Raw genomic sequence first — 26,007 nt, forward strand, 5'->3', positions numbered from 1 at the left:
TCTTTGGGTTCCATGAAATAGTCTCGACTCCTTTTTTTACTTTTTCTTTTTTGGTAACTGTCTATATTGAAATCATCATAGATTCAGAAGGACTTGCAAAGATAGTACAGAGAGGCCCCATGTTCCCTACTCTCAGTTTCCCCCAGGGTTGCAATTTAGGTAACTACAGTACCATGTCAGGACTAGGAGCCCACAGTGGTAGAGTGCGTCCTGGGCCATTTCAGGCCCCACATTGATTTGTGTAGACGCCGCCACCCTCAAGATGCAAAACTGCTCCGTCCCAGGAGGATTCCTTTATCTGATACCTCTTTAGTCTCCCTCCGCCCCCATTCCTAAGCCCTGATAATTACCAATCTGTTTCTCACCTCTGTCATCTGGTCTTTTTGTGACTGTTCTATCCATGGAATCAAATAGCTTGTAACCCTTTGAGACAGGCCGTCCTCCCCCCCCCCCCCCCCCCCCTGGCATAACTCCCAAAGATCATTCAAGTCACTGCAGCAGGAGTCTATTCCTTTTTAAGGCCCATCGGTAAGTATCCGTGGTGTGGATCTACTGTTTGTGTAGCCGTTCACCTCTTGAGGGCCTTCTGGATTATTTCCTGTTTGGGGCTATTATGAATAAAACTGCTCTAACATTTGTACACAGATTTTTGTGTGGATATGAGTTTTCATTTCCCCGGGAACAATGCTGAGGAGAGCAATTGCCTGGTCCCCTGGTGTTGTGGTTTGGATCTGAGATGTCCTCCAAAGCTTCCTGTGTGGAAGGCTTGGTCCCCAGCTGGTGGCATTATTGGAAGGTAGAGGAAATGTTGGGAGGTGGGGCCTAACTGGAAGAGGCAGGTCACCCGGGGGCTGCTCTTGAAGGGTGTATTTTGTCCCTGGACCTTACTGCCCACCCCCACTCTGTCTGCTTCCCAGCTGCTGCAGGGAGGTAAGCAGCTCTGCTCCACCCTGGCCCTGCGCCATGATGATCCACTTCACCACATGCCCGGAGACAATGGGGCCAGCCAACCATGGATGGAATCCTTTTGAAACCATGAGCCAAAGTAAACCTTTCATTCTTTTAAGTTATCTCAGGTATTTTGTCACTGCAGTGAAAAGCTGACAAACACATCTGGTAAGTGTGTGTTAATCTGCCAAACTATTTTCTGGAGTACCATTTTCCACTCCCTCCAGCAACATCTCACTGATCTAGTTTCTCTGCACACTCACTAGCATTTGGTGTTGCAACTACTTTTATTTTACTCTTTTAATAAGTATGTTGTGATTGCTCCCAGAGACTTACACTTGTATTTCCCTTACTGGCGTGTTGTTGAATACCTTCTCATGTGTGTATATGCTATCTGTATATTCTCATTGATAAAACCTCTCTTCATATCCACTGTCCATTTTCTAATAGGATTGTGTATTTTTAAATGTTTTACTGTTAAATTTTAATATAAACTTTTCTTAAAAAAACAAATTTGAAATGGGCTTCTGCTACTTGCACGACTGAGACTTATAGGTAGTCTGTGTTGTACTTAATGACAATCACAGTAATGGCTGACATTTATTAAGCCTGTAGTTGTGCCAGGCACTGTTCTCTAGTGACATCCAGGTCTTAGCTTACTTGATAAATGTTTTGTTTTTCTAAGCAGAGTATATTTTGTTATAAACATTATCTGCCAATGCAATTTAGTTTACAAATCTAATCGTTGGCATAAACAAACAGCACGGACAATACACATTGCTTAAATTCTAATTGACTGCATTTATTTGTGTCTCAATTTACTGAGAGAAATGTAAGCCACTGGCGTCGCAGGGGCTTCTGAGTCAGTGAAATAAGCATTCATGTTTCAAAAAGTGACGTCATGTGTACATGTTTTTCCTTAGTGTTAAGTAAATTCCTGAGAATTGTCAGTTCAACTAATTCTACATAAATCCCCCAAACCTTTGTCTCCTCCTAAAGTAAAGGCAGAAAATAAACACCCATTTATGTTATATGTTTTTACAAATCGCACTGGTGCCAGTGATAGGGACACACGTGTGTTGATCAGGTCTTCTGAAGTCAGGCAAACACCCCATTTTCTGAGGGTTAGAAAGAGGTCAGAGGCTCCGTGAACATCCCCAGGGAGACTACCCAATTGGTCTTCAGTAGAACTACCTGGGTCACAGGCAGGGGTCCCTTTGGGGACGGGGTGCTCCTAGTGCCTCAGTGGCTGCAAGTGTTGATTACAGGGTGATCAGGTCATTGGGCAGCGGTTGCCTTTGGATTCCTGGTTAGAGATAAATGAATCGGGTCCCCACGGTGCAGCCTGGCAGTGTGTGGAGATTCAGGTCTGAATGCTGTTGCCACAGTGCAGCCTGAGCTGTGAGGAGCTGTGAGAGTCTGCGCAGAGGCAGGGGCGTGGATCTGCGTGTCTGGGGGGGCCCCCCCGCACCTTGACAGGTCCAGAGGCTGCACCTAGGGAACCAATCACCACCCACCCACCCCACCCAACACTGACCATTAAACACCTACCCGCCCCACCCAACACTGACTCGGCAGGTGCAGGGACAGTCTCTGGCCTCGTCTTCTTCAGCAAAGCTCCTGGGAGCTTTGAGCACCAAGGTGTGACGAGCTCAGCCCCTGCCCAGCCTCTCCTCCGTCCCTGGTCTCAGTGCCACCCTTGCAAGCTTCCTAGCTTTGACCTCGCTGATTCCTTTGGTCTCTCCTCACCCCTTTCCTTTGGACTCGATGCCTGTCCCCGATGCCTGTCCCTGTCCAGTTTCCTACTAGCTGTGTGCTTTTCTATTCATCACTGCTGCAGGTGGCTTTGCCTCACCCCAGGAAGCCCCAGGACTCTCCTCCCACTGGGAAGATTTCCAGGCAGTAGCTCTGCCCACCCCTCACTCCCTCTCTTTCCAATATTATTTTCCCTTCTCTGCCCCAACATTCAAATTGAGGCCTCATCCTTAACAGGTGAGTTTGTTTGCAGAGTGTCTATTTGTTATAAATGGGGTAGATGCTCCCTGTACAGATTTTGTGTGTGTGTGTGTGTTGCCCACCACAACCTAGCACTCAAACAGCAGCTAGAGAGAAATGGAGCAGGCCTCCCCACTTCTCCTCTTTCCCCCTTGGTCTCTGCTCTCGGGTAGTGATGTCCTGCTCCCCTTCACCCCCACTGTCCCCACCCCACTCTCCTTCCCAGTCAGGATGGGGGGCTCCACCCGGTGCCTCCCTCCCTGGCAGCAGAGGATCTCTTATTGGCTGCCATCACCATGGCAACCCCCTGTCTCCGCTCCCCCTCCCTCACTTTTCAGAGCCAGCAGATCTGTGGAGTTCAGCTCCTCAGGGCTGGGAGGAGAGGCAGGTGGGGAAGGAGAGAGGGCTCCTGACAGCCAGGGCAGACGTGCCTTTGAGGTTTGCTTAGATTCTAGATCCCGGCTTGGCATGCGGTGCGGCCTCTATTGCCTCCACACCCTGAAGGAAATGCTTCTGCTACCCTCAGGCGTTTCAGTTCCCTCTGACATGGGCCAGCTTGGCCTGAGGGTCCTGGGTGGTGGCCTGTGACAACGCATGGAGAGTGTGTTGTTCAAGGACACTCACTGAATGTGGAGCAGAATGACGTCTCTCCTGCTGTCCCTGCAGCCTGTGGGGAGAGTTCAGGAGAGGATAGCTGCATGCGCTGCAAACCCCAACGTCAGGCCGGGCTGTCGGTCATTCTGACACCCCCAGGTCCCCTGACAAGCGTCCTTGAGTCCTGATGAGGAGTCGTCTTGGGAGACATATGTCCATGTGGACCCTCCTGCAGAAGCCCGCAGGGCCTGGGCTCCAGCTGTGGGAAGCAGGCCGGGGTCTCCGCAGAGCAAACATTCCACACGTCCTCTACATTCAGCAGGCCACCTTCAGATCCTCGACAATGCTGTTGTAGTTAGAAAAAGGATGTCAAAGCATGGGCTGAGTTCAAGGTAACCTTTAATCATTATGTGCAGTCTCAGTGACCAGAGGTGTGGTGGTCGAGGGTGAGGATGATGGCATTGACGGGAGGTGATGTCATACCAAGGTGAGATGATGTCATACTGAGGTGAGGTGATGTCATTCTGAAACACACTACACAGGGATGATCCTCAAAGTCATCAAGTCATGTGCAAGAATCCCGACACAAAAGGACAAACACTACATGATGTCACTTGTATGATATACTTAGAATCAGGCAGATTAATAGAGTTGGAAGGTAGATTAGAGGTTAGGGAGAAAGGGGCAGTTTTAATGGTTACTGATGAATGTCGGGGAGATGAAAAACTTCGGGAGATGGTTGGTGACAGTCACACAACACTGATTGTATATAGTGCCACTGAATGAATGGGATACTTAACAATGTCATTGGGCTGGGATGAGGCTCAGTGGTACAGGACTCTCCTAGCATGTGCAAGGCCCTGGATTTGATTCCCCACACTGGAAAAAGGGCAAAACTTACGTTTTGAATGTTTTGCCACAATTGAAAGTCAGTCCTTCCCAAGAAAACTGAGTGAGGAATGTTGGGCGGTAGAAAGCGAGGATGGTCACATGGAGGCGCCCCCAGGAGGAGTCCTGCTCTGCAGGGCACCTCAACCCTCCAGCTGCACCTGCCCCCTCCTGCCCACAGGCTGACAGTGAGCAGCTGAGCCTCCTGCATCAGGGGCTCCCTGGTTCCCCGAGGGCACGGAAGGCACTGTAGATGACCATCCCCTCCCCCAGGATCCCACCACATTTAGGAACCTCCAGGGTAAAGATTAGTCTGGGCTCCTACCTGTGGCTCCCTCTGGTAGACCCAGGCTGGTCATGTGGGCTGTGAGGACCCACTGGTCCTGGGCAAAAGCCACAACACAGATGTGGCTGACACCTCCTGAGGGCCGCCAGGGGGAAGCCCTGCTCTCCTGGGAGCCCTGCATGAAGCCCTTGCCAGCTCCAGGCCTGGGCTCTCTGCAGCCCCTTCCCACCTTGTGAGTCACTGTCCTAACCCACCAGCCTTCTGACAGAGCTGGAAACAGGCATCCAGCCTTTTGGGAAGCTATTTTTAGGGTTCATCTGTTCTATCTTCTTGCTTCTCTAGATTCCATATTCTCTCACCCCCAGATTTGAAGGAGCTAAAGATTCCCAAAATCATTCATGGTTCCCCCAGTGTGCGGGCTGTGCCTCCCCCCACCTTCCCCCTACCACTTCCTCCCTTCCCTCTCGCCACCCTCACTCTCTACCTCCCCGGCTCCACGGGCAGTGGGGGAAAGCAGCCCTTTGTCTGACATCATCTCCCACTCCCTGGCCTGCTAAGAGTTACTCGCTCAGGCAATCCCCGCTCCACCAGAGGAGACTGTCCAATTGCCAAGCAACCTACTGCTGGCCAATCAGAGAGCTCGGAGGTGATGTCATGGCGAGAGGCGAGCAGTGGTGCTGATGTTGAGAGAAGCCCAGGGTACCACTAATTGAGGGAGTGAGGAGAGAGCAGCTCGCTTGCTTCGAACTGGACTGCAGGTAAGAAGACATGAGATGCAAAGGGTCGGAGGTTTTCAAACAAAAGAAAGAAGCAAAACAGCAGCCACGGAGAGGAGAGGCGAGGGTCCGGGCCCTTTGTGTTGCCTTTGGTTTCACTCAGTCATTTAAACTTTGTCAAGCCTTGGGGGAAGCAGGGCGAGGCAGGGGACGGTGCTTGGCGAGGGGCAGGGGCCAGGGTGGGATCCTCACTTTTGTTCCAGAGCTCAGGAGAGAGGCAGTGTCGGAGGGAGGTCCCTGGTGAGTTATTTTTGCATTAAAATGTTTTGTTGCTGAGGGAGAAAGGGTTGGCTTGGAACCTGGTCTCCCCTGGAACTGCTTTTGACCCGAAGACCCCTTTCAAGCCTGGAGCTGCCCTGTGTTTGACAGTTTCGGCTTTCCTGGTCTTTCTTCCCGTTTTCATCCTTCTCCTTGTCTCTCCACCACCTTACTTTCTCCTCCTGGTCCTAAGGATGCAATGAGATCATCCCCTCCGCCTGGCCCCGCCCCACCCTGAGGTCAACCTGATCCTACCTGGCGGGGCCAGCGGGCTCAAAGTCTGAGGCTGCAGGAGCACAGGCCTGCCACGCCCTGGCCCTCCTTCCTCGCTCAGACCCCCACCCTTCCAGGAGTTTAGGCATTTTCCTTTTCTCGTGCCCGGGACCCGGGACCCAGAGCTTTGAAGTCCAGTGGCCGACTCAGTCCCACGTGGTGGTGCTGTCTTTGTTTTATTTCTCCCAGGAAGATGCGATCAGGTGTGGGGGAGCCTCATGGTCGTGAAGCTGGGCAGGTCTCCAGGGAGTCTTAGGTGGGTAGGTCAGACGTGTTCGGGGTGCCCTTGTCTGCATACCCCAGGCAGGGATGCCCCTGTGTCCCAGGGACAAGAGAACACTACTGGGGGACACTGGAAGTGGCCTGACGGAGCCCTGAGGGGTGGGTGGGTGGGAAGGTCGGAGGGAATGTGGGGGAATCTGTCTCCATGGAGGCTGAGGCCCCCTCTAGGGGGAGGAGAGCTCTCCCACGGGCGGGTGCCAGGGGGAATGAGATCATACATCAGATGTGGAAATGATCATAGTGCTGGAGTGGAAGGCACGCAGAAGGGGCAGTTCTGATCTGTGGCTCCACAGCAGTGAACCGGAGCCTCCCAGAGCCCTGTCCTCTCCTGTAGCTCACGGAGCCCCTGCCTTGCTGTTGGGAACAGTGCTTCCAGCCCCTCTGAGGCTGCCTAGCTCCTGCCAGCTCGTCCCAGACCTCTTGTTATCCCCAGCTCCGCCCAGCCACACCTGCAGCTTTGGAGTGAGCAAGGATCTTTAACTGCTAGATGCTTCACCAGAGAGCATGCTTCCTTGTGGGAAGTGAGTTTCCCTCACTGAAGCCATTCAAGAAGTAAGGGGATGACCACCAGCAGAGAAGCATTAGAGGAGACTTCTGCGTTGCCCTGGAGATAGGTTTAGTCTTCCTCACTAAGACCTGTTTAGTAGATTATGAAATGAATTTTGTGGATGATAACCAGTATTTCTTTTAATAATATGAGATAAGGTAGACTTGAAAAAAAATTAGAACACAGCCAATATAATGGGTATATTATGTATTCTGTGCCTTTTTACTTAGTAATGCATTTTCAGTTACGTGTGTATTTGTGAGTACACGTGTATGTGTCCGATCAGGATGTACACTGTATGTTGCACACTATATGTCTCATTGGCAGATACCAAATGAGTGCCTGAAAGTTGCAGTTCATTCCAAGTGTTATTTTAATGGGAGACTGTTTCTTTCGTGAGATACTGTGTTCTAAAGGTTGGTCCAGCGTGTTCCCCCAGGGTCCAGGGTTTAGCAGACATACAGCAGTGCCCTCTTATCCACGGTTTTGTTTTTCTCTGTTTCAGTTACTTGTGGGCAATTAAGTCCAAAAATATTAAGTGGGAAATTCCAGAAATTAGCCATTTGCAAGTTTTAAATTACTTTTATCAGTATATACTGATAATCATTCCATTTTATTACTAGCTATGGTTGTTAATCTCTTGCTGTGACTTATTTATAAACGAAGCCTTATCATAGGTATGTATGTAGAGGAGAAAACAGTATATCCTGGATTTCAGGCACCTGTGGGATATCTTGGAATGTGTCTCCATGGGTGAGCAGGACTCTGGGTTTTACTGTTGGTGGAGGGGTAGGGGTATTCCTCACATTTTTGCTTGGATGAGTGGTTCATATCTAGATTCCATCTTGGCTCCATGAAAGGGATCTGAGCGCCAGGTGAGACTGGCCACCTTCCCTCCTTTGACCAGGCAGTTTAAACCACGCGCCTTCTCTAGGAGGAAAGAGGGTTGATTGACAGTATTTAAAACAGAGCAACACAGATTGACAAATGGGGATCCAATAAGATAGTGAAACAGGAAAGAAGGACACAGGGCAAAGAAAGCAGGACAGGTGAGGAGGGGAGGGGTCAGAGTCCACCTTCAACTGACCACGCAAGAAGAACAGGAATGTTCAGATCTGTCATTCTTGATTTTACATATATGATTTCAAATTATCAAGATCATAACCAAAGAAAAGACTAAGTTTTCCAGAACACTTAAGATCCTGCCTTCTATGTCCCTTTTTACAGTTTTATATTATTTCCTGCTTACCCTAGGACTTTCATTTGGAGACAGAATTCCTAGAAAGTTTGAAGTCATGGATGGAAAGAAATGATTCTTTTTTTGGGGGGGGGAAGAGGCATAGAAATTTGGGTGGAATTATGTAATGGGGAAAAATGCAATTTTTATATTGCTTATTAGAGGACCGAACTCTTTGTTAGCTTGAGAAATGAACATGCATCCTGCATTACCTGGCTTGCTTATTAAATTAGCATTTGCTATATTTAGAAATGTAACAGTGTGGGAAAGGTTGCTTTTTCTGTTTTTGTTTGAGAATGAACAAGGACCTCCCCCCCCATCCAAAAAATCACCCTTTCCATTTATAGTCCCAATAGGAAGGTAGGAGGATCACAGATACATGCACCCCACACATATTCCTGTCCCACCTGCCCCCACTCACATGTACATACCTGCCTTTCTCCCCCACCAAAGCTCAAAGCTTTTTGCTCCTTTCCGTTAGAGCTGTGTGCCCTGCCTGCTTTGGGTCCTGCTGTCAGAGATGAGAGGCAGAAGAACAAGACAGATCAAAAGGGGCGGGAGCCTGCAGTGGCTGGCCTGGTTTATGACAGGGCACCGGCAAATCTAGAGTTCATAGAACAAGCTGGAGAATGTGAATCTGGGGGAAGGAGGACAGGAAGTGTGCTGGGAGTCGGTGGATGGCTGGGCAGGGGGTCTGTGCCTGAAATCCAGACCAGAAAAGGGAGCGAAGTACAAAGTGCAGAGTGCATATGTGAGAACAAGCGGACAGACAGCATCCAAGGCTAACTGCTCCCTGCACACGCACAGGGACTGCCGACCCAGGGTCAGGGCTGCCTGCCACTTACCTTCAGCATCTCAGACACAGACACTCCCAAGAAGCATACCATGAGGATTTTCTGGAGAAAATTACTCCAAGAAGTACTGTAAATAGTCAAAAATGATCAGATTAAAAAACTTGAATACAAAAAGGACATATAATGGTCATGAACAACCAGAACAATAGCGTTTAGAGACGTCTAATTATAGTAAGCGTATTTACAAAGCCAAATGCAAAAAATGTCAAATATCTTGGGCTAGGGATATGTTGAGTGAGGTGATCATGTAGTCTTACTACTTTGCATAGTGCATACAGTAGGTTTTCAAAAAAATATTTGTTGAGTGAATAACATTAAAAAAAAAAGAAATCGATAATGATAACCCAAAACTGAAAAATCCAGATCATTCTGACAGAGCCAGGTTTGTAGAGAGAGAAAGTAAAATTTTGTTGAATCTTTTATCTCACACAAAGAAAATCAGTGGACACCATTTTATACTTGTACTTCACTTGTATACTTATAGTGGTAAGTGATAACCATTTAAAGTTAAAATTAAAGTAACGTAAGAAATAAGCGCTGGAGAAGAATGAAAGAACAAAGAAATAAAAAATGATGTTGCAAAAGAGAAGGGGCTTCTTTCCGTGTAGTTAAATTTGGGCTGGAAGGAGGACTCTGCTCCTTGGGCCTCAGACAGGCACTAGATTTCCTAGACCCTTTGTCTCTTCATCTGAGAAGAGATGGGAAATAAAAATCTAGAGATCCCCATGACTCCTTCCACCTGTGGGGCTGCAGAATGGGCAAAGAACTTGACCCTCTGGGGATGTTGACAAGTCCTCTTGCTTTTTCTGTCCAGATATGAAAATGACTCAATTTATTATGCTTGATAGGTTAGGTGTAGGCTTTCAAATGGGGACTGTCTGAGGCCATAGCTGAACCCAAGGACAGCTTCATGGTTAGAATTTTAAGCATGAGGTCACCCAGGATAGGGAGGCAATTTGGAGATAGTCAACTTCAACCATGTGCCATGGGCAGCTGTCCTTGCTCCCATGTAGGGACAGGGCTGGGTTTGAGAACAGCATGGAGCTTTGACAGGAACAGCATGAAATTTGGTGTAAAAAAGATTGGTTCAAATTATGCCTCTCCCTTCCTCCTTGTCCCACTTCAGGGAAACAAAGTTGCTAAACTGACCATCGGGAAAATGGGTCTAATCATATCTACTTCATAGGTTTCAGGGAGAGTGAATGGTAAAACGTATACACATGGATTACAATACTGCAAACATAATAGGCACAGGAAAAAAAAAAACACAAGGAAATGCTGAGAGTGTAAACTCACCAGGGTGCAAGTACTTATTTTCTTTTCTGTGTCACATAGATCTTTCTGACATTCAGGGCTAGTATGTTTGCAACTGAAGCAGTTTGTGTAAGATGCATGAGCACACACATGCACCGGGAAGCTGCTGGTCAACCGTGGTGCACTGTCAAACATCCATGTCGTTGTCAGGAGTGAAATTACAGAGCTTGCTTCGGGCGCTAGTGCCTGAGACTGCTCCTGACTCTGGGACCCCACCCAGAGCCTGACTCACAAACCCAGTTCTCTGCCTGTCCTGAATAAAAATTCACACCCTGAACTTGACTTCTGCTATGCTGAGTCTCTTGTGTATATTGAATAGGAGATTAAAAAATAGCCTGGGAAGTCCCATCACTGGGGATTATTTGGGGCTGTCTAATGGCTTCCTCTCGGCATAGCCATTAGAACCTGGAGGGCCTCTTCAGACCTAGGCCTCCAGGGTTCTGCTGTCATCAGCAGGTCATTCCTAGAAGCACAATTATGCTGCGTTCTGAAGCTCTCCACCGTCCGCGACTCCTCTTGAAGCCCTGAAAAGCAAACCTAAGGGGAGGTTTGATACTACCAGTCCCCAAAGCCAGTGAATCACACACCGTTCAGTCTGCCAGCCCCCTCTCTGACTCACTCGTCCCTAAATGGTCTTTACTCTAATCCCCTCCTTCTTCCTTGATGACATGGTCCACAGTATTGCAGAGGACCCTGCTGGAGACCTGCAGAGCACCTGCAGAACTCCCTAAGACTCCCCACCTGGGGTTATTCTGGGACTTAACAGAGGACTTGGCATGGAATTCAATATTTAATAAATAGTGTGGAAAGACTGAAAACCACACTCATGAAAAAATGATTTAACTCCTTTTGATTTTAAACTCAAATCAGACATCAGAGCCCCTGGTCAGCGTGAAGTACGCTAGGTTACTGTTCTGAGATGGCACGATTCCAGTCCAATGTGAAGACATGTGACCCTGAGGTCACTTACGCAGCTAATACCAGGTGAACACAGAACATGACCTGGTCTCCTAAGAGGCCGGTCCAGTGCACAGCTGGAAGAAGCCCTTCCCACTCTGCCTGTGGCTGGAGGACCTGGCTCAGCCTTCGTGGTTCCCCCACCGTGAAGCTGCCGTACCAATTCTGTGCCAGAGTTCCTATATTTGGCCTCCAGGACCCTTGCCAAGGAGAGCTCTCTTGAAACCATTTGGGCATCCATTAGCTGCTTATCCCTCAAAAATAGTCCGCGTGGGCCTGGACGCATCCTGAGAGTGCTATTTGGGCATTTCTTAAGAGTGACAAGAACAGTGCGGCTCACTGTGCCACGTGGGCAGTCGGAGCACCTGGGAGGCTGTGTGCACGCTGGCGGGTGGCGGCGCCAGGTGGTGCCTGAGCACTGAGCACTCTCCTCTGCCTGCTCCTGTTACTAACCACCTTGTAGAAAGCCGGGAGCAAGGTCCTGCTGAGGCTCCCTGTGGCGTCCTGTCTGCAGGCCCATCTTCTCATTGGATGCTGCTCTGCTGGCCCCGGGGCGGGGCGGGCTGTTCCTCTCATCCAGCCTGGTGTTTGGAGGGGAGAAGGGGCAGTGTGAAGGAGCAAGGTGCCAACACTGGAGTCCAGATGCTTGGGCTTCTGGCCTTTCTCTGGCAGCAACTTGCTGTGTGACCTCCGGACCTCTGTCCCCAGGAGGAAGTCACTGGCCTTTCTGATGGGGTATTTTTCCTGCGTGGGATTGTTGTGTGCGATGCAGGACATTTAGCCTACCTGGGCCTGTTGTGTCTCACCGCGTGCTCATCAGAAAGTCTGTCCTGTTCCCCAGGATCGAGACAGCTCCCCCATTCTGTGATCACGCATCTGTTCGGTGATTTCCTCACCTCTGACATTCTGGTGTGCAAGGGAAATTGCAGGTACTGATATTTTCACTTTAGGCATCTTCTCCATCCCACCATCCTGCCATGAGAGCCCTCTCATCAACATCTTCCCTGATTCTAGGGCTTCCCCAGCAGCCATGCCCTCCCCCATGCAAAACTCACCCCTCTGTGTCTGAGGCCTCCTGGCGGACTCTCTGCTTGGTGGGATGATCACTCACCAATTTATGTACCGGTGAAGCTAATGGCTCATTCCACCCATAAAAAGGCACGCTCACTTGCTTTTCTAGGCGCAGGGGATGCCTGGAAAAATCTCCTTGTGCCTGTACTTGAACCTGCTTAGAAGCTGGAGCTGGGGAAGTGTATGGGTCACATCTGTAGGTGGGAGAGCAGTGCTGGGTGGGATGGAAGTGACAGCCCAGGCGGGTCCCCAGCCTGCCTGGACAAAACACTACCAGCCTGCCCCTCCTAATCTTTTCCCCAAGCCCACACTGCTGCTAAATCTCCTTTTGCCTGTACTTGAACCTGCGCCCAGAGCAGGCTTCCCGAGGGAACCCACACAGACTCAAATCCCAACTCTGCTTCTGACTGTCTGTGTGACTTGGTATCCTTTACCCAACTGTGCAGAGCTGCCATTTCCTCGTTTTCAAAAATAAATTGAGATACGCCTTTGCTTTTCCTGGTACAAAGTAGATGCTGAAGAAATGGCAGCCGTGGTTACTGCTGTCCCTGTAAGCCTCACCCTGCCCTCTCCTCTCATTCAAAGGACACCAAAGCCCCTCTAACTGAATACAAGATACAGACTCCTTCGCTGGTGTGGAGGCCTCTGTGGGTTCCCTGTCCCATTCTAGTGTTCAATCCCAGTTTACCTTGCATCAACCCAGTGGGTCCCCTCTCTTCTGAACAAACCCAGTCCACCACTCATCCCACTGTCAAGATGCAAAGTCATTTCACCACCCTAGGCATTCCACCTAAATGGCACGATGGCCCCTCGTCACCTGGGGTAAGGCCACACTGGCATCGGTGCCAGCAGAAGCTGAAGTCCTCTCCCACCTGCTGTGTTGATCCATGCCCAGCCCCGGGGGGCCTCTTGACTGACCAGTCGGTGTTCCTCCAAGGTGCTTGGGAGCCTGCACGAGGCTGTGTTTTGCTGTGGCATGACATGGCATGACTGTTGAACCGCCTGTGCAAGATGACACTGAGGTCACACCAGCAGGCTGAGCGCTGGGGAGGCTGCTGTCCTGGCTCCACTGACCGCTAATGCCAGAGGCTAACTAGGGTGCCGCCAGGCTCCTCTCAGGCCGGGTGCTCCTTGACACTGCTGTGCTCTCCGGGAGGTCTTGCCGACCCTCTGCCCCTGTGTCTTCTGGGTCTTTCCTCAGAGCATCCCAGGCGCAGCAGATCTTTCAGATCTTGGCTGAAATAGAAATGATGTCGCAATTAGCAGGAGGATTTTTCAGGGTCCCATGTACCCTGAGATACTTGTACACAGATCCTCTTGAGGAACAAATCAGACCAGGTACAAATGCTGGTTGCTGAGATTCGGTGGAAGAATCATCGTGACTTTGGCTCCTGGTTTTGTTACTTACTGAGAGTACTGGTTTCCTAGGGCTGGAGCACCTTACCACAAAACCAGTGGTGAGGGTTCCACACTCCAGGTGCCAGCAGGCTACGCTTGCTCCAGGGTTCTAGGGAGGATCCTTCCCCGCCTCTTCCAGCTTATGGTCACCCTGGGCATTCCTTGGCTTGAGGCTTCTTCTCTCCAATCTCTGCCTCCATTTTTGTATGGCTTCTCTGTGTGTCACTCATAAGGACTTGCCATTGAACTTAAAGCTCACTTGGGTTATCAGAGATGATCTCATTTTGGGATCTTTAATGACATCTGAGGAAATCCTTTTTTTTTTTTTTTCAAATAAGACCACATTCACAGTCATTAGCATTAAGATGTGGATGCATCTTACTCAACTCTCTCTACTGAATGGAAATGTCACTTGGCCTCTCTGACCCTCAGTTTCTTCATTCATAATATGCAGATAGCATTCCTACTTCACCACACAGTTATGAAAACTAAAGTAAAAGGGTGTGTACGTGGCAAACATTCGATGAGTACCTTTTTTATCATGCAGGTTCTGATCCCACGGCCGTCACCAATTCCTTGACCATGCACACTGCCGCTCACCTCTGTGACATCTCCTGTTCCCTCCTTGGTCTTCCTCCTCTGTCTCCCTGACATTCTCTATGTTCCCCAGACCCCTAGCACAGTAACTTCCATGTAGCATGTGCGTCAATACAGAGCACATTTTAAAATCAATCCACAGCCCTCGGCCAGACTGGCTTTCCCTGAGTCCTCAGGACCACGGAGGAAGCAGTAGTGAGAATCTAGTTCCTCCCCTGGCCACTAGGGAGGAACTTAGAAGTCACAAGATGGGGATGCTCGACTTGGCTCTGCCACCTCAGAGCTGTGTGACTTTAGTGTAGCATCTTAACTTCTTTGAGCCCCAGGTTCCTCTTCTGAAAGTGAAGCTGATGATGGCTCTCTTGTGGCCCTGGCTCTGGCTCAGTGAAGCTCAGCTGGGATGCTGTGGGTGCGAGTGCTCCCTGAGCTCAGCCTCATCCTCATTCCTGCTCGGGCCAAGTGCTTGCCCCTGCTCAGCTCCCCTTCTTTCTTCAGGTGGGCTTCTCTGCCTCCTCCTCTTCCATTTCCGATCCATCACCCAGGTGAAGGTCCCAGGCCGCTGCCTCTCCTGGCAAGAGCTTCCTCACTCAGCCCGCCGCCTTCAGACAGCCCGGCCCTGAGCAGATGGTACAGGCTGCAGACTCTTGACCGGGGACTTCACATCCAGGCACTAGGCCTGCCTCCCCGCTCGGGTCCCCCGGCACCATCAGGACCAGCCTGATACCAGAGAAAGAAGGCCCATTGTGTGGCTCGGGAGAGGCCTGGCAGGGGCCTCTGGACCCAGCACAATGAGGAGACAGGAGACCGAGTACTCGTGGGCAGCTAGATCTAGGTCAAGTCTGCGTGCTCTCTAGTCACACAGACCCTCTGAGCCTCGTTCTCCTCTGCTGAGAATGGAGACGACAGTCCTTGCAGGGCTGTGGGGAGGACCACCCTGACGCAGAGGGAAGGCCCCTGACATCCATGACGCATTCTGTGTGCTGGTGCAGGGCGGAGGCTTTTCTCTTATAATTGGTACAACTCTGTGCAGAGTTAAGGTGAGAAAAGCAAGGTTCGGACCTGTGACACGACTAGCCAAGAGCTGACATCTGCCATCCTCTCTGCACTGGTCTAGCTCTTACCCCAGAGCTGGCCCCGCCACTCCCAGGAGCTCGGATCCTGGACCCTAGTGGGAAGGCACCTTGGCTCTTGGAGGAAGGGGCTCCAGTTTGGCCTCAGTGTCACTTAGCCACGTGAGGATGTGGGCAGGCAGCCTGCTGGCTCGTGCCACCTTCCACTGGCAGAGTGACCAGTACCTGTGGTCAAAGATGGAGCGGCCTGGGTGACAGCACTCTCCAGAGCTGCGGTTCCTGTCTTCAGTGAGCTCCAGGCAGTGCCTTCGCTGCTCCTCCCACCTCCTTTCCTGTCCCACTTCCTTCTCACCTTCTGCTCCGGCAGCAACCAGCTCAAGGGAGCCCCAGAACACTGAGCTTTTTCACCCTGACCCTGGCCTGAGCAGTTCTCTGGCAGAATGCCTTCTCTGCCAGATTCTGACCTGTCCCTTATGCTCTGTCTGGGGTCCCTCCCTGGCTCCCCTGGCCTCATGCTGAGTAGGGAGCCCATCTCCGGCTCCCACAAAGCCCCCATGTGTCCATTTGTGTCTCTGAATCAACCAAGTGTGATGGCATTGGGCCTTGATCCTTCTCTTTTCGTGGTCCAGGGGTGTTTTTAGTGGGGTCAGGGAGGGCCTGGGCCAGTGGTTCTTGGAGGGCGGGCAAGAGAGAGGCCATCTTGAAAAGGTTTTAACATCTCTGTCCAACTCCCTCTCACCCCGTGTCGGAGCTGGCTGGACACAGGTGGGGTGTGGAGACAGAAGTTCAGAGGGGTGGTTATTTTTCAAAATACCTCTAGGCAATTCACCAGCATCCTTGCCTTGGGAAGGCCACTGAGCTGCCCAGGGAGACAGAGGAACACCCCTTGTTCACAGGGGCTTGGGAAACTCAAGTTCGCACTCAGGCCTCAAGACAAGGAAGCCAATGGTGACACTGGCATTAGTGCCTGACCTTGACCCAGTGATGCGGAAGAGGGTGGGTGTTTGGGGAAGTGAGAGCTGGTGGAAAGAGGACCTGGGGGTGAGAGCAAGAGCAGGACCCCTGAGGTTCCTGTGCTGTTGTAGAGACCCTCCTTAGGCTGATAATCTGTCAGTGGTAAACTATTTCTTTTTTGTTTCAGGGTGTGACCTTGTCCTGAGCTGGTGAGAGACGCTTTCTGTGACTTTCAGTCAGATCAGCCACCAGATCCCAGCAAACATGACCCTCGCAGGTAGGTCCCCACATGGCACGGAAGCATGGGCTATTCCTCTGCACATAATGATTTATGGACGCACAGAGACGTGTCTACTTGCAGGGCCAAGTAGGATCTGACCCCAAAGTTAAGCAGAAAAGGAGACACGCGTAATATGAAAACAGGCCTTCAAGTTTCTGAAAAGTAATGCAGGCCAACATCATCATCTAAACTCGGCTGTCAGATAACCCACAACCACACTAGTGGGAAACCAATAATGTATTGCCCAGCTGTGCCATCTCCCAAATCAGTGATTTTTAAATTTTTAATTTTTTTTTTTTTGTGTGTGTGTGTGTGGTATTGAAGATTGAACCCAGGGTGCTGTGTCACTGCTACATATCCAGCTCCTTTTTAATATTCTGTTTTGAGACAAAGTCTCATAAATTTGCCAAGGGTGGCCTTGAACTTGTGATTTTCTGGCCTTAGCCTCTGAAGTCGCTGGGATTTCCGAACATGCACCAGTACGCCTGGCCCCAACGTAATGACTTTGAAAATGAATAAAAATAAGTGCAATTAGAGTTTTTGGCCACCCCCTCTCCCCCCAGAAACAATTTCTTCTTGTGCAAACATTCTGCCTCTGTGCTTTAGCGGATCTAACCACAGGTCCTGGAAGAGAGCACAGGGGTAGAGCATGGAGGTGTCTCCCACGAGGAGGAAGGGCTTTTTTCTCGTCCCAGCCTTTGTCGCACCGTGGTGGCTCCTGACCCTCTCAGTCCCCGGGGGGTGGGTGGGTGGGATCATAACTGAAGTTTTTCTTCCTTTTGCTCATCGGTGTATTTTTTCTTTTAAAGTTTTTCGAATGCCCATGTGGTATTTCTGCAGTCACTTACGTTTTCAATTGTGAAAGGAAACCAGGGAAGAGCACTCGGCTCTGTGCTGGGCAGGCTGCTGCTGAGAAGGCCTGAGAATGCCGAGCACAAAAGCATGTCCACTAGCTCCAGGGAAGTGGGGAGGGACGGACAGGGGTCACCCCGTGGCCCGGGCGGCTCTGAACTGTGACCTCCAAACGCAGAGGGAGTTGTTGGTGGTGGAGATACACTCCTGCCTCATGGACAGCAGCCACGCTGGCTTTGGCCACTGTGCTGGGAAGGTCAGGAAGAGCAGCCCCACGTGGCACCCAGCAAAGGTGTGCAGCAGAGGGACACTGCGGACTCCCTGTGCTGTCTTCTTATCCACCCTTTGTGTGGCACTACTCAGTGCTTCTGGTAGAATGGAGCACGGATTTCCTACATCCCAATGCCAAAGAAGTGGCCCATCCAGGGTGGGCGTGGGGAGACAGACAGCTGGGTCCCGGGGTCAAGCTGGGGGCTGGTGGTGGTACTTGGGGTCTACACCTGAGGGTGCCTGGCATTTGGTGCTAGGAGGGGAGAAATACTGGAGGACAGATGGGGCCACTGGGTGCTCTGGAAGGGGACAGATGAGGGGCTGAATCACACGCCGGAATCCTAAGGAGGTGGCTCCAGACATGGGAGGTGTGGGTGCAGGTGGCTTGGGTGAACTCCAGGCCAACTCTTGTGCACGTGGGTCTCTGAGGCCAGCCAGGGTCCCCAACTTCACCTGTCTGATGTTTCCGCAGCCTACAAGGAGAAGATGAAGGAGCTCCCACTGGTGTCCCTGTTCTGCTCCTGCTTCCTGGCTGACCCTCTGAATAAGTCGTCTTACAAATATGAAGGTCAGTGAGGACTCAGTTGGGGAAGAAAGGAGTAGAGGCTCCCTCCTGTGCATGGGGGTGCAGTCCCCAGCCCCCATTTCGTGAAACTCTCCTTGCCGTGCACATGCTCCTACCCAGAGTGCCAGGGTCCGAGCTGCAGGGGTCCAGCCTGGGGCACTAGCTGGCCGCTGGGCTCTGAATCAGCCCTCCCGAGAGCACTCCCCCTTAGCTTCACCTTTGTTCATTTCTTGAACAAACAACACCAAGGGGAACCAGGCAGAGAGTCCACCCTCGGGAACAAACCAGAAGAGAAGAGGGGACACGGGGTGGTTGGGGGGTCTCCTAGGGAAGGAGAGATGTCCAAGAGTGTGGAGGTGGGAAGAGGGCTTCCTGCCTGGGCTGTGTGGCTGCACTGTTCAGGGCCAGTGTCAGAGATGGTTCCCAGACACTGGAGGTCCAGGGTCTCCTGCTGGGTGTGGGGGACAGGTCACCTCCTCTTTCCTGTTGTGAGGAAGGGGTGGGTTGGCCTGGCAGTAGGAGACGGCGGGTTTGGATGACCTGGGATTGTCTTTTCTGTCTAGGCTGGTGTGGGAGACAGTGTAGGAGGAAAGGTCAAAGCCAGCGGAAAGACAGTGCTGACTGGACAGAAAGAAGAGAACAGGGTAGGAGGAGTCAGGGTCCACAGGCCGAGCGGTCAGTGGGTAGCGGGACGAGGAGGGGCCTGGGGGGGCAGTGGGTAAAATGCACCACTGTCTGTCACCAGCGAGGACAACGGGCGCAAGAGCTGACCCTCGGAGGAGGCCGGTGGTAGAGGCAGACGCCAAGGCAGCTGCTGTTGCTGTGGCTGGTGTCAGACTTCACATGTCCCCAGGGCCCTACTCCAGGAGCCTGGGGCCTCACTGTGGCTATGGGCCTTGGGCCCTATCAGCCCTCTGACCTTAGGTAGCAGTGCTCAGGACAGAAGCAGGCCCCTGGCCACTGGTTTGCCATGGGGACCCAGCTCTCCGGGTCCGTGTGCATGCTTTAGGGGGCCCAGCTATTCTTGAGCAGGTCAGCAGCCCTCGCTCTCATCCTGCAGCAGACACAGTAGACCTGAACTGGTGCGTCATCTCGGACATGGAAGTCATCGAACTCAACAAATGCACCTCGGGCCAGTCCTTCGAAGTCATCCTGAAGCCACCTTCCTTCGATGGGGTGCCCGAGTTCAACGCCTCCCTTCCCCGGCGGCGAGACCCATCCCTGGAAGAGATCCAGAAGAAACTAGAGGCGGCCGAGGAACGAAGGAAGGTAAGTGCTCCCCTGTCTTTCTTCGCTCCATCTTAGCATGGGCAGGAGGGAGCTGGAGAAGACGGGTGGTGGCCCTGAGCCGGGGTAAGGCCATATCTAGACAGGGCCTCCCGGGGACAGGGCAGAGAAAGAGGCTCCAATAAGGGAAAGAAAGGAGTGAGGGCTCCCGTCCTGCAGGAGCTCACAGCTTGGTCAGGAGGACAACGCACTGTGCCACTTGTCTCCCAGAGGTGGCCTTATATGAGTGACAAGAGTAACACGGTAAAAAATGTTAGGGATTTAAGGTAAGAATTTCTCCACTGGGAGGGAGGGGACAAGGCCATGGTGCCTTTCCTCAGTCGGCCTTCTGGGTTCCCTACTGATGCTCGTGGCTCAACTCTGAGGCCATCTTGGTATAAGCTCTTCTTCATCCTTCAGCAGCAAACAATCCTTTCCTCTTTGGAACTCCTGGGGCACTTCCTCTCCACTCTTAAAGGCTCTTCTCACATGCTAGTCTGGGTTTTAGTTATTTATGTATTTTTTAAATGTTTAATGTGTTCTAATTAGTTGTCCATGACAGTAGTACGTACTTTGATACATCATGTATAATGGAGTCTAACTTCTCATGTGCATGATGTAGACTCACACTGGTCATATAGTTATATATGTACATAGGGTGACAACGTCTGATTCATTCTACTTTCTTTCTTACTCCCATACCCCTTCCTCTCCTTTCATTCCCCTATACATAATCTAAGATAACTCAATTCTTTCTCAACCCCCTCATTGTGAATTAGCATCTGCATGTCAGAGAAAACATTCGGCTTTTGGTTTTCTGGGGATTGGCTTATTTCACTTAGCATGATATTCTCCAGCTCCATCCATTTAACTGCAAATGCCATAATTTCATTTTTCTTTAAGGCTGAATAATATTCCATTGTAGATAGACACCATATATTTTTTTAATCCATTATCTGTTGAAGGGCACCTAGGTGGTATTTCTTATTTCTACTAGACCTTTTCTTTCTTTCCTAGTTTGCTAGAATAATACCTGGAACTTAGTATGAGATCATCTAGTGTTTGTGAATTCATTAATTAATATGATGGTGGTGATGGTCCTGAGGATATTTAGAACAAAACTGAGAAACATCAAGGGCTGTGGGAAGCTCTGCAGGTGGTGGGAGGGTGCGGGAAGGTCCCTGCTTCCTGCTCACAGGTGGGAAGGCAAGCTCAGTGAGGCAGGCACGTGTCCTGAGTGCTAAACTCTTAATCCAAGGTGGTGAAGTCTGGATTTTACCCTGAAGAGCCTTTCTCTCCCTTTGTGCTTCCTCAGTACCAGGAGGCTGAGCTCCTGAAGCACCTAGCAGAGAAACGGGAGCATGAGCGAGAGGTGATCCAAAAAGCCATTGAGGAAAACAACAACTTCATCAAGATGGCTAAGGAAAAACTGGCCCAGAAGATGGAATCCAATAAGGAGAACCGGGAGGCCCACCTCGCCGCCATGTTGGAACGGCTGCAAGAGAAGGTAAATGGTCCTGGATTCCAAAGGAGGCTCCTGGGGTGCTCCGCCTCCCTTCCATGGCAAGTGTATTTGGACCTACATATGTTTCAGGAGGAAGCAGCCTCAGCAGTAATGGAAATAGTTCTGTTAGGCAGGATCCTTAGAGAGCTCAATGGGATGCTTTGGAAAGTTACAGGCAAGAAACACAAACCAAGCTCCGGGTTTCCTCAGGGGATTTTCTGCAGTAACACAACTAAAAATTCTCATGGTCTTAGGGACCTTGTATCCTTCATTAAATGGAGAAAGCTTGTTTAAGGCAAGGGAGTAGGGACAGACACATGGCTGTGCATCCCGGGCTTCATCCTTGAATGAACTGATTTAATGAAGGTTGCTGACTCTGAAGTCCCAGGTAGGACAAGCTGAGTCGCCCATTGAGCAGGAAACAGTTCTCTCCAGACCTTTTGATATGGACCAAGTGAGTCTCAGGTTCTTTCCACGAGGAGGCTATTTGTCAATAAACCAAACGGTGTCACCTGAATATGAGAAATGTGAGAGACTGGGGTTGGTCCCCCGTGTCAGCAGCATAACAGCCCGTGCTGCGCTGGAGAACATGCTGGCCTCATTTCCTGAGTCTCAAGGCCGCCCCAGTTTCTCCTGCAGCTCCTGGGAAGCTCCAGCTCTGTGTTTTATTTCCAGGAGCCGCCTGCTGCGCGGTGACTCCCGGGACCCGATCGGTGGCCTCGTCCCATGGTGAGCAGCGTGGTCCCCACTCCTTCCCGCCCATCCACCTAGAAACTGTACTGGAAAGATCTGGTTGCTTCTCCAGGGATCTGTACATTGTGCAGGCCCTGGCTCTGGTCAGCACGTGCCAGCCCCTCACTCTGATGCTATCCTATGAGGGGCAGCAAGTACCCTGTGGGCGGGAAGCAATCTGGGTCTGATTTCAGGCTTCCCCAATTAATAAGGGGGTGACTCGAGACAAACTCTGGAAGAAAAAATCAAAATCTGCAGTCAGAATAGGAGGGGGCATGGGCTCAGAGGCCAAGTCCAAAACAAATAATTGAGGCTGGTCCCATGATTGATAGAGAGTTTGAAAGACTGTTTGCAAACACTTCTGTCTCATTATACTGATGCCTCCCAGGTCCATGGTGTAAGCAGAACAGGCATTATCCTTGATGCAGATGAGCAAACCAGTCAGAGAGTCAGATGACTTGCGCTGGGTGACACAGCTAACACGGGTAGAATTGGGACTAGAAGCCAGTGCTTCAGCTCCGGGTCCAGGTGGCTCTTTGCTTGTCTGTGTTAGGGAGATCAGCCCATCATTGTGTCACTAGGCTTTCATCACTGAGAGGGCCTTTGGAGACAAGGAAAGGGAGGCTGGAAACCCAGGGCCCGGGAGCTCACCTGAGAAGCAATGGGAAAGGTTCACACTGGGGAACATGAGCTGTGGAGGTAAGGTAGACTCCAGGCAGCAAGGTGCCAGCACAGACATTTGAGAGGGCGTCTTTCTCTGGGACCTTGATCCCACTCACCTTTACTCACTGGAGGAGACAGCAGGTGGGGTGCGAACACCTTCTGGGCCAGGCTTTGGGTCACCAATGGTCTACCCTGGAATTATTTGGTGCAAAGTTTAAAACTACACATACTTGGACCCTGCCACAGACCTACTACCATGGCTTTCTAGGGTTGGTCTCTGGGGACCACAGAGGCTCCCAGGTGATGCTGACACATGGTGGAGCTTGAGAACACTGCTTGACCTACACTGCTCTCTGCCTCCAACCCATGGGAAGTTCCAGGGCCTCTCTAGGGACAGAGCTCTAGGTTAAGGTCTGGCTTGGGAGCCTGGGCTGCCTCAATGGGTCTACTTCAGGTCAATTCTGCCATTTGAACGTGGTTATACCAGGGACTGGAAGGGGGGTCATTTACCCAGCACCTGCCAAAGGCAGGACGCAGCGCTGCAGGTAGACGCTGCCATCACCGAGCTCAGGAGGTGCCAGAGCCGCCCTCCAGGCCCCGCCCTGATCAGAGGACGTGGCCCACCTGGAGGAGTCGGCTGAGGCCATGCAGCCTGCCATGCAGCTGACCATGCAGCGGGTGGGCCGTAGAGGGCGGGGCCTGCCTTTGGGCTGGACTACAAATGAAGGCTCTCTTACCGTAAGTGTAAGAAAGCCGGAGGCGGAGAGGGGTGGGCAATAAGCAATAAGGGGGATGGACCAGGAATTCAGGCAGGTGTCGCAGGCTCGCGACTTGCAGGAGGGGCTTGCTCTCCTGCAGGCTCCTCCCACACATGCTACCCCAGCGGCTCCCTGTTGTAAGTCAAGCCAAGCCACCAGTCCAGCTGTCACAGTAGCCAGAGGAGGGGGAAAGAGGCTGGGGCCCTGCGGGAGGCTGGGACGCACCAGTCCCTGGGCTCACTCACCTGCCGCCTTCTGCCCCTCCCAGGACGCCTTGGCCGACACTGCTCCGCTGTTCCTGATGGCCATCCTGTGCTGCCCTTCTCTCGCCCCCCTGCCTTCCTTTAGGCCGGGCAGCCTGTGTGACCTGCCCTGTCCCTCCCTTTCTTCCCAGGACAAGCACGCGGAGGAGGTGCGGAAAAACAAGGAGCTGAAGGAAGAGGCCTCCAGGTAAAGCCCAGAGGCCAACGCAGTTTCCAGGACAGCCGGACAGTCCGCAGCTCGCGGTCCCCAGCCTCGCCCGCCGGCTGCTCTCCCAGCGCTGGGGTTTGGGGGGAGGGGGGTGGCCCAGGGGCGTTTCCTCTGCTTTTGGTGTTTGTACATGTAAAGAATTGACCAGTGAAGCCATCCTATTTGTTTCTGGGGAACAATGATGGGGTGGGAGAGGGGAGAGAAGGAGAGTTTGGGAAAGGAGAAGAAGAAGGCACGGACATGGCGACACTACCCACTGCAGACTCAGCCGACCAAGGCCTGTGATTTCCACAGCTCTGCCTGGAAGAGCAGCCTCCAGGCACCGTGCTGAGGGAAGATGAGAACCCGGGGCAGTGGAAGTTCAGGGTGAAGGATGGGCAGAGTCCTGAGGGCCGTGGCTGCAGGGCCCACAGGATAAGAAGCCCAGCCAGAGCAGGGCAAGGCAGACACGTGGCTCTGCCTAGCAGCAGGAGGAATGAGGTGTGTGTGTGTGTGTGTGTGTGTTATCATCTTTTGATCATCATGACCAATGAAACATTTACTACAAGTCTCCAGTTCTTTATTTCCTGAATTTGTTTTTTTTTGGGGTGACTGGTAGAAAGTTCTAGAAATTTATCCGCCTCCCATCTGGTAGCAGGTGTCTCTTAATTTTGCCATCCATGTATCTGAGGTGCTGGGAGGGGTTGGTTCAATTATGCTGGCCTTTGGCATAATTTGTTTTCCCCTTCTTTTAAACCCTTCCTTTGGGTTGTTCCTTACTGGATTGAGTGTAATGAATTGATAAGAAAAGAAACCCAATCTTCCTTTCTATGGACTAACATATGGTCCCCAGGATTCATTTTAAGAAAGAAGTTGCCTTAATCTGTTAGGCTGCTATGACAAAACACCTTAGTCTGGGTCCTTTATAAAGGGAAGAGATTTATTGCTCACACTTCTGGAGTCTGGGACGTCCAAGATCCTCTGGTCAAAGCTGCTCTCCGCTCAGTCCTCATATGGCAAAAGGGTAAAATGAGGGTGAAGCCCTCATGAGCTCATCACCTCCTGAAGGTCCTACCTCTTAATACTATTGCATGAGGGGAGGTTTCGACATAGGAATTTGGGGGGAACCTCAACAGTCAGACCCTGGCAGAAGCCTTTCTCACCCTAGGAGCTTTGGGATTCTCAGTGAGTCACAAAATGTGAGCAGGAAAATAAAGTGTTTGCTAGTGGCAGGCAGAAGGAGCCATTCAGTACCAGCAGTCATGTTCTCCAGGACCAGCACCAAGGCTGGAAACAGAAGCCCCTCTCACTCCTCCCCTGCAAACAGGAGCAGGAGGGCAGTCTGCTTGACCCGGGGCCCAGGGCATCGCTACACCCTGCCCTGCACACTGTGGAGTTTTGTACAGCTTTGCAAATAAACTCTTTGATATTGCCTTTTGTTTTTTCCACCAGTGGTATTGTAATTTAGCCTTGTTTTAGGAAAGGAAAACTGGAGGATCAACATTGATGGTGGTGATGAAGAAGAAGGAGGAGGCGGCAGCTAATGCTTTGAACGCTCTTACTAGATGCCTAGAAATTTTCTGAACTTATATATTACTATCTCATCTAATTCTCACACCGGCTGGAGGAGAAACTTATTCTTATTATCCTATTGTGTAGGAAAAGAAATTGAGGTATAGAAAGCATCACTCTTGCCAAAATTCACAAAGAGAGTTAAGTGGGAGAACAGGGACTTGAATTTGGCAGCTTGCTCCCAGGGTCTGTATTTTTAGCCACTGCACTGTGCTGCTTCTTTTTAAAACACTTTTTATTGGTTCATTGTAATAATACAGAACGTTGGAACTCATTGTCATATTCATACATGCACACAATATAACATTATAATTTGGCTAACATCCTCATCCTTTCCCTCCCTATCTCCCCCCACCCTTCCTCTACTCTACTGGCCTCCTTCTATTTTCTGTGCTGCTTCTTGACACTTCCAAACTAGGCCGTGAGTCCTAGATGAGTGTTTCTGAAACTGTGAGATATGACTCATTGGATTGTGAGCTCAACTTTATTGGCCCTACCCAATCTTCCTTCCTTCAGAATAGAACAGAAAACTAAACATTAAAATGCATTTCAGGTAATAAGTACTTTTTTCCACACTAATTGAGTTTCAATTTTAGATTTTGTGTATGTATTTCTAGCATGCTGCATAAAACATATATATATATGTATGTATGTGTATGTATATATACATATATATATTTAAATTGGGGGTGGCAATCAGACCCCTTTGAATGAGCATGGAGACAGGATGTCCACTAAGCCCCAGCACCTGACCCTGAAATTTCAAATTATGTGCTCTGCATGGGGCACCTTCAAA

At 50.9% G+C, this 26,007-nt stretch overlaps 1 protein-coding gene across 5 annotated transcripts; it reads left to right on the forward strand.

The window, feature by feature from the left end:
- The first annotated feature begins 555 nt into the window (after nt 1–555).
- On the forward strand, nt 556–24,201 carry Stmn4 (stathmin 4). 5 transcript variants are annotated; one of them, XM_078030860.1, is made up of 8 exons: nt 556–796; nt 918–1,045; nt 16,487–16,576; nt 18,174–18,269; nt 18,830–18,910; nt 19,327–19,535; nt 20,848–21,039; nt 23,584–24,201. In XM_078030860.1, exons 3-8 carry the CDS (start codon nt 16,564–16,566, stop codon nt 23,641–23,643), a joined length of 651 nt encoding a protein of 216 aa, XP_077886986.1. In that variant the 5' UTR covers nt 556–796; nt 918–1,045; nt 16,487–16,563; the 3' UTR covers nt 23,644–24,201. The 5 variants fall into 5 exon arrangements, with proteins under 5 accessions (XP_077886986.1, XP_021590168.1, XP_005337261.1 ...); XM_021734493.3 differs by lacking the exons at nt 556–796; nt 918–1,045 and adding exons at nt 5,350–5,469; nt 21,712–21,765; XM_005337204.5 differs by lacking the exons at nt 556–796; nt 918–1,045 and adding an exon at nt 5,350–5,469.
- Nucleotides 24,202–26,007: the final 1,806 nt, after the last annotated feature.

The sequence above is a fragment of the Ictidomys tridecemlineatus genome, chromosome 14, assembly GCF_052094955.1.
Source record: "Ictidomys tridecemlineatus isolate mIctTri1 chromosome 14, mIctTri1.hap1, whole genome shotgun sequence".
Classification (NCBI taxonomy): Eukaryota; Metazoa; Chordata; class Mammalia; order Rodentia; family Sciuridae; genus Ictidomys; species Ictidomys tridecemlineatus.

Excerpts from the sequence above, each read along its gene's own strand:
- Stmn4 (XM_078030860.1), top strand. Across the intron at positions 18,911-19,326 it reads GACAGAAAGAAGAGAACAGG|CAGACACAGTAGACCTGAAC; the intron begins GTAGGAGGAGTC and ends CTCATCCTGCAG. Across the intron at positions 21,040-23,583 it reads TGGAACGGCTGCAAGAGAAG|GACAAGCACGCGGAGGAGGT; the intron begins GTAAATGGTCCT and ends CTTTCTTCCCAG.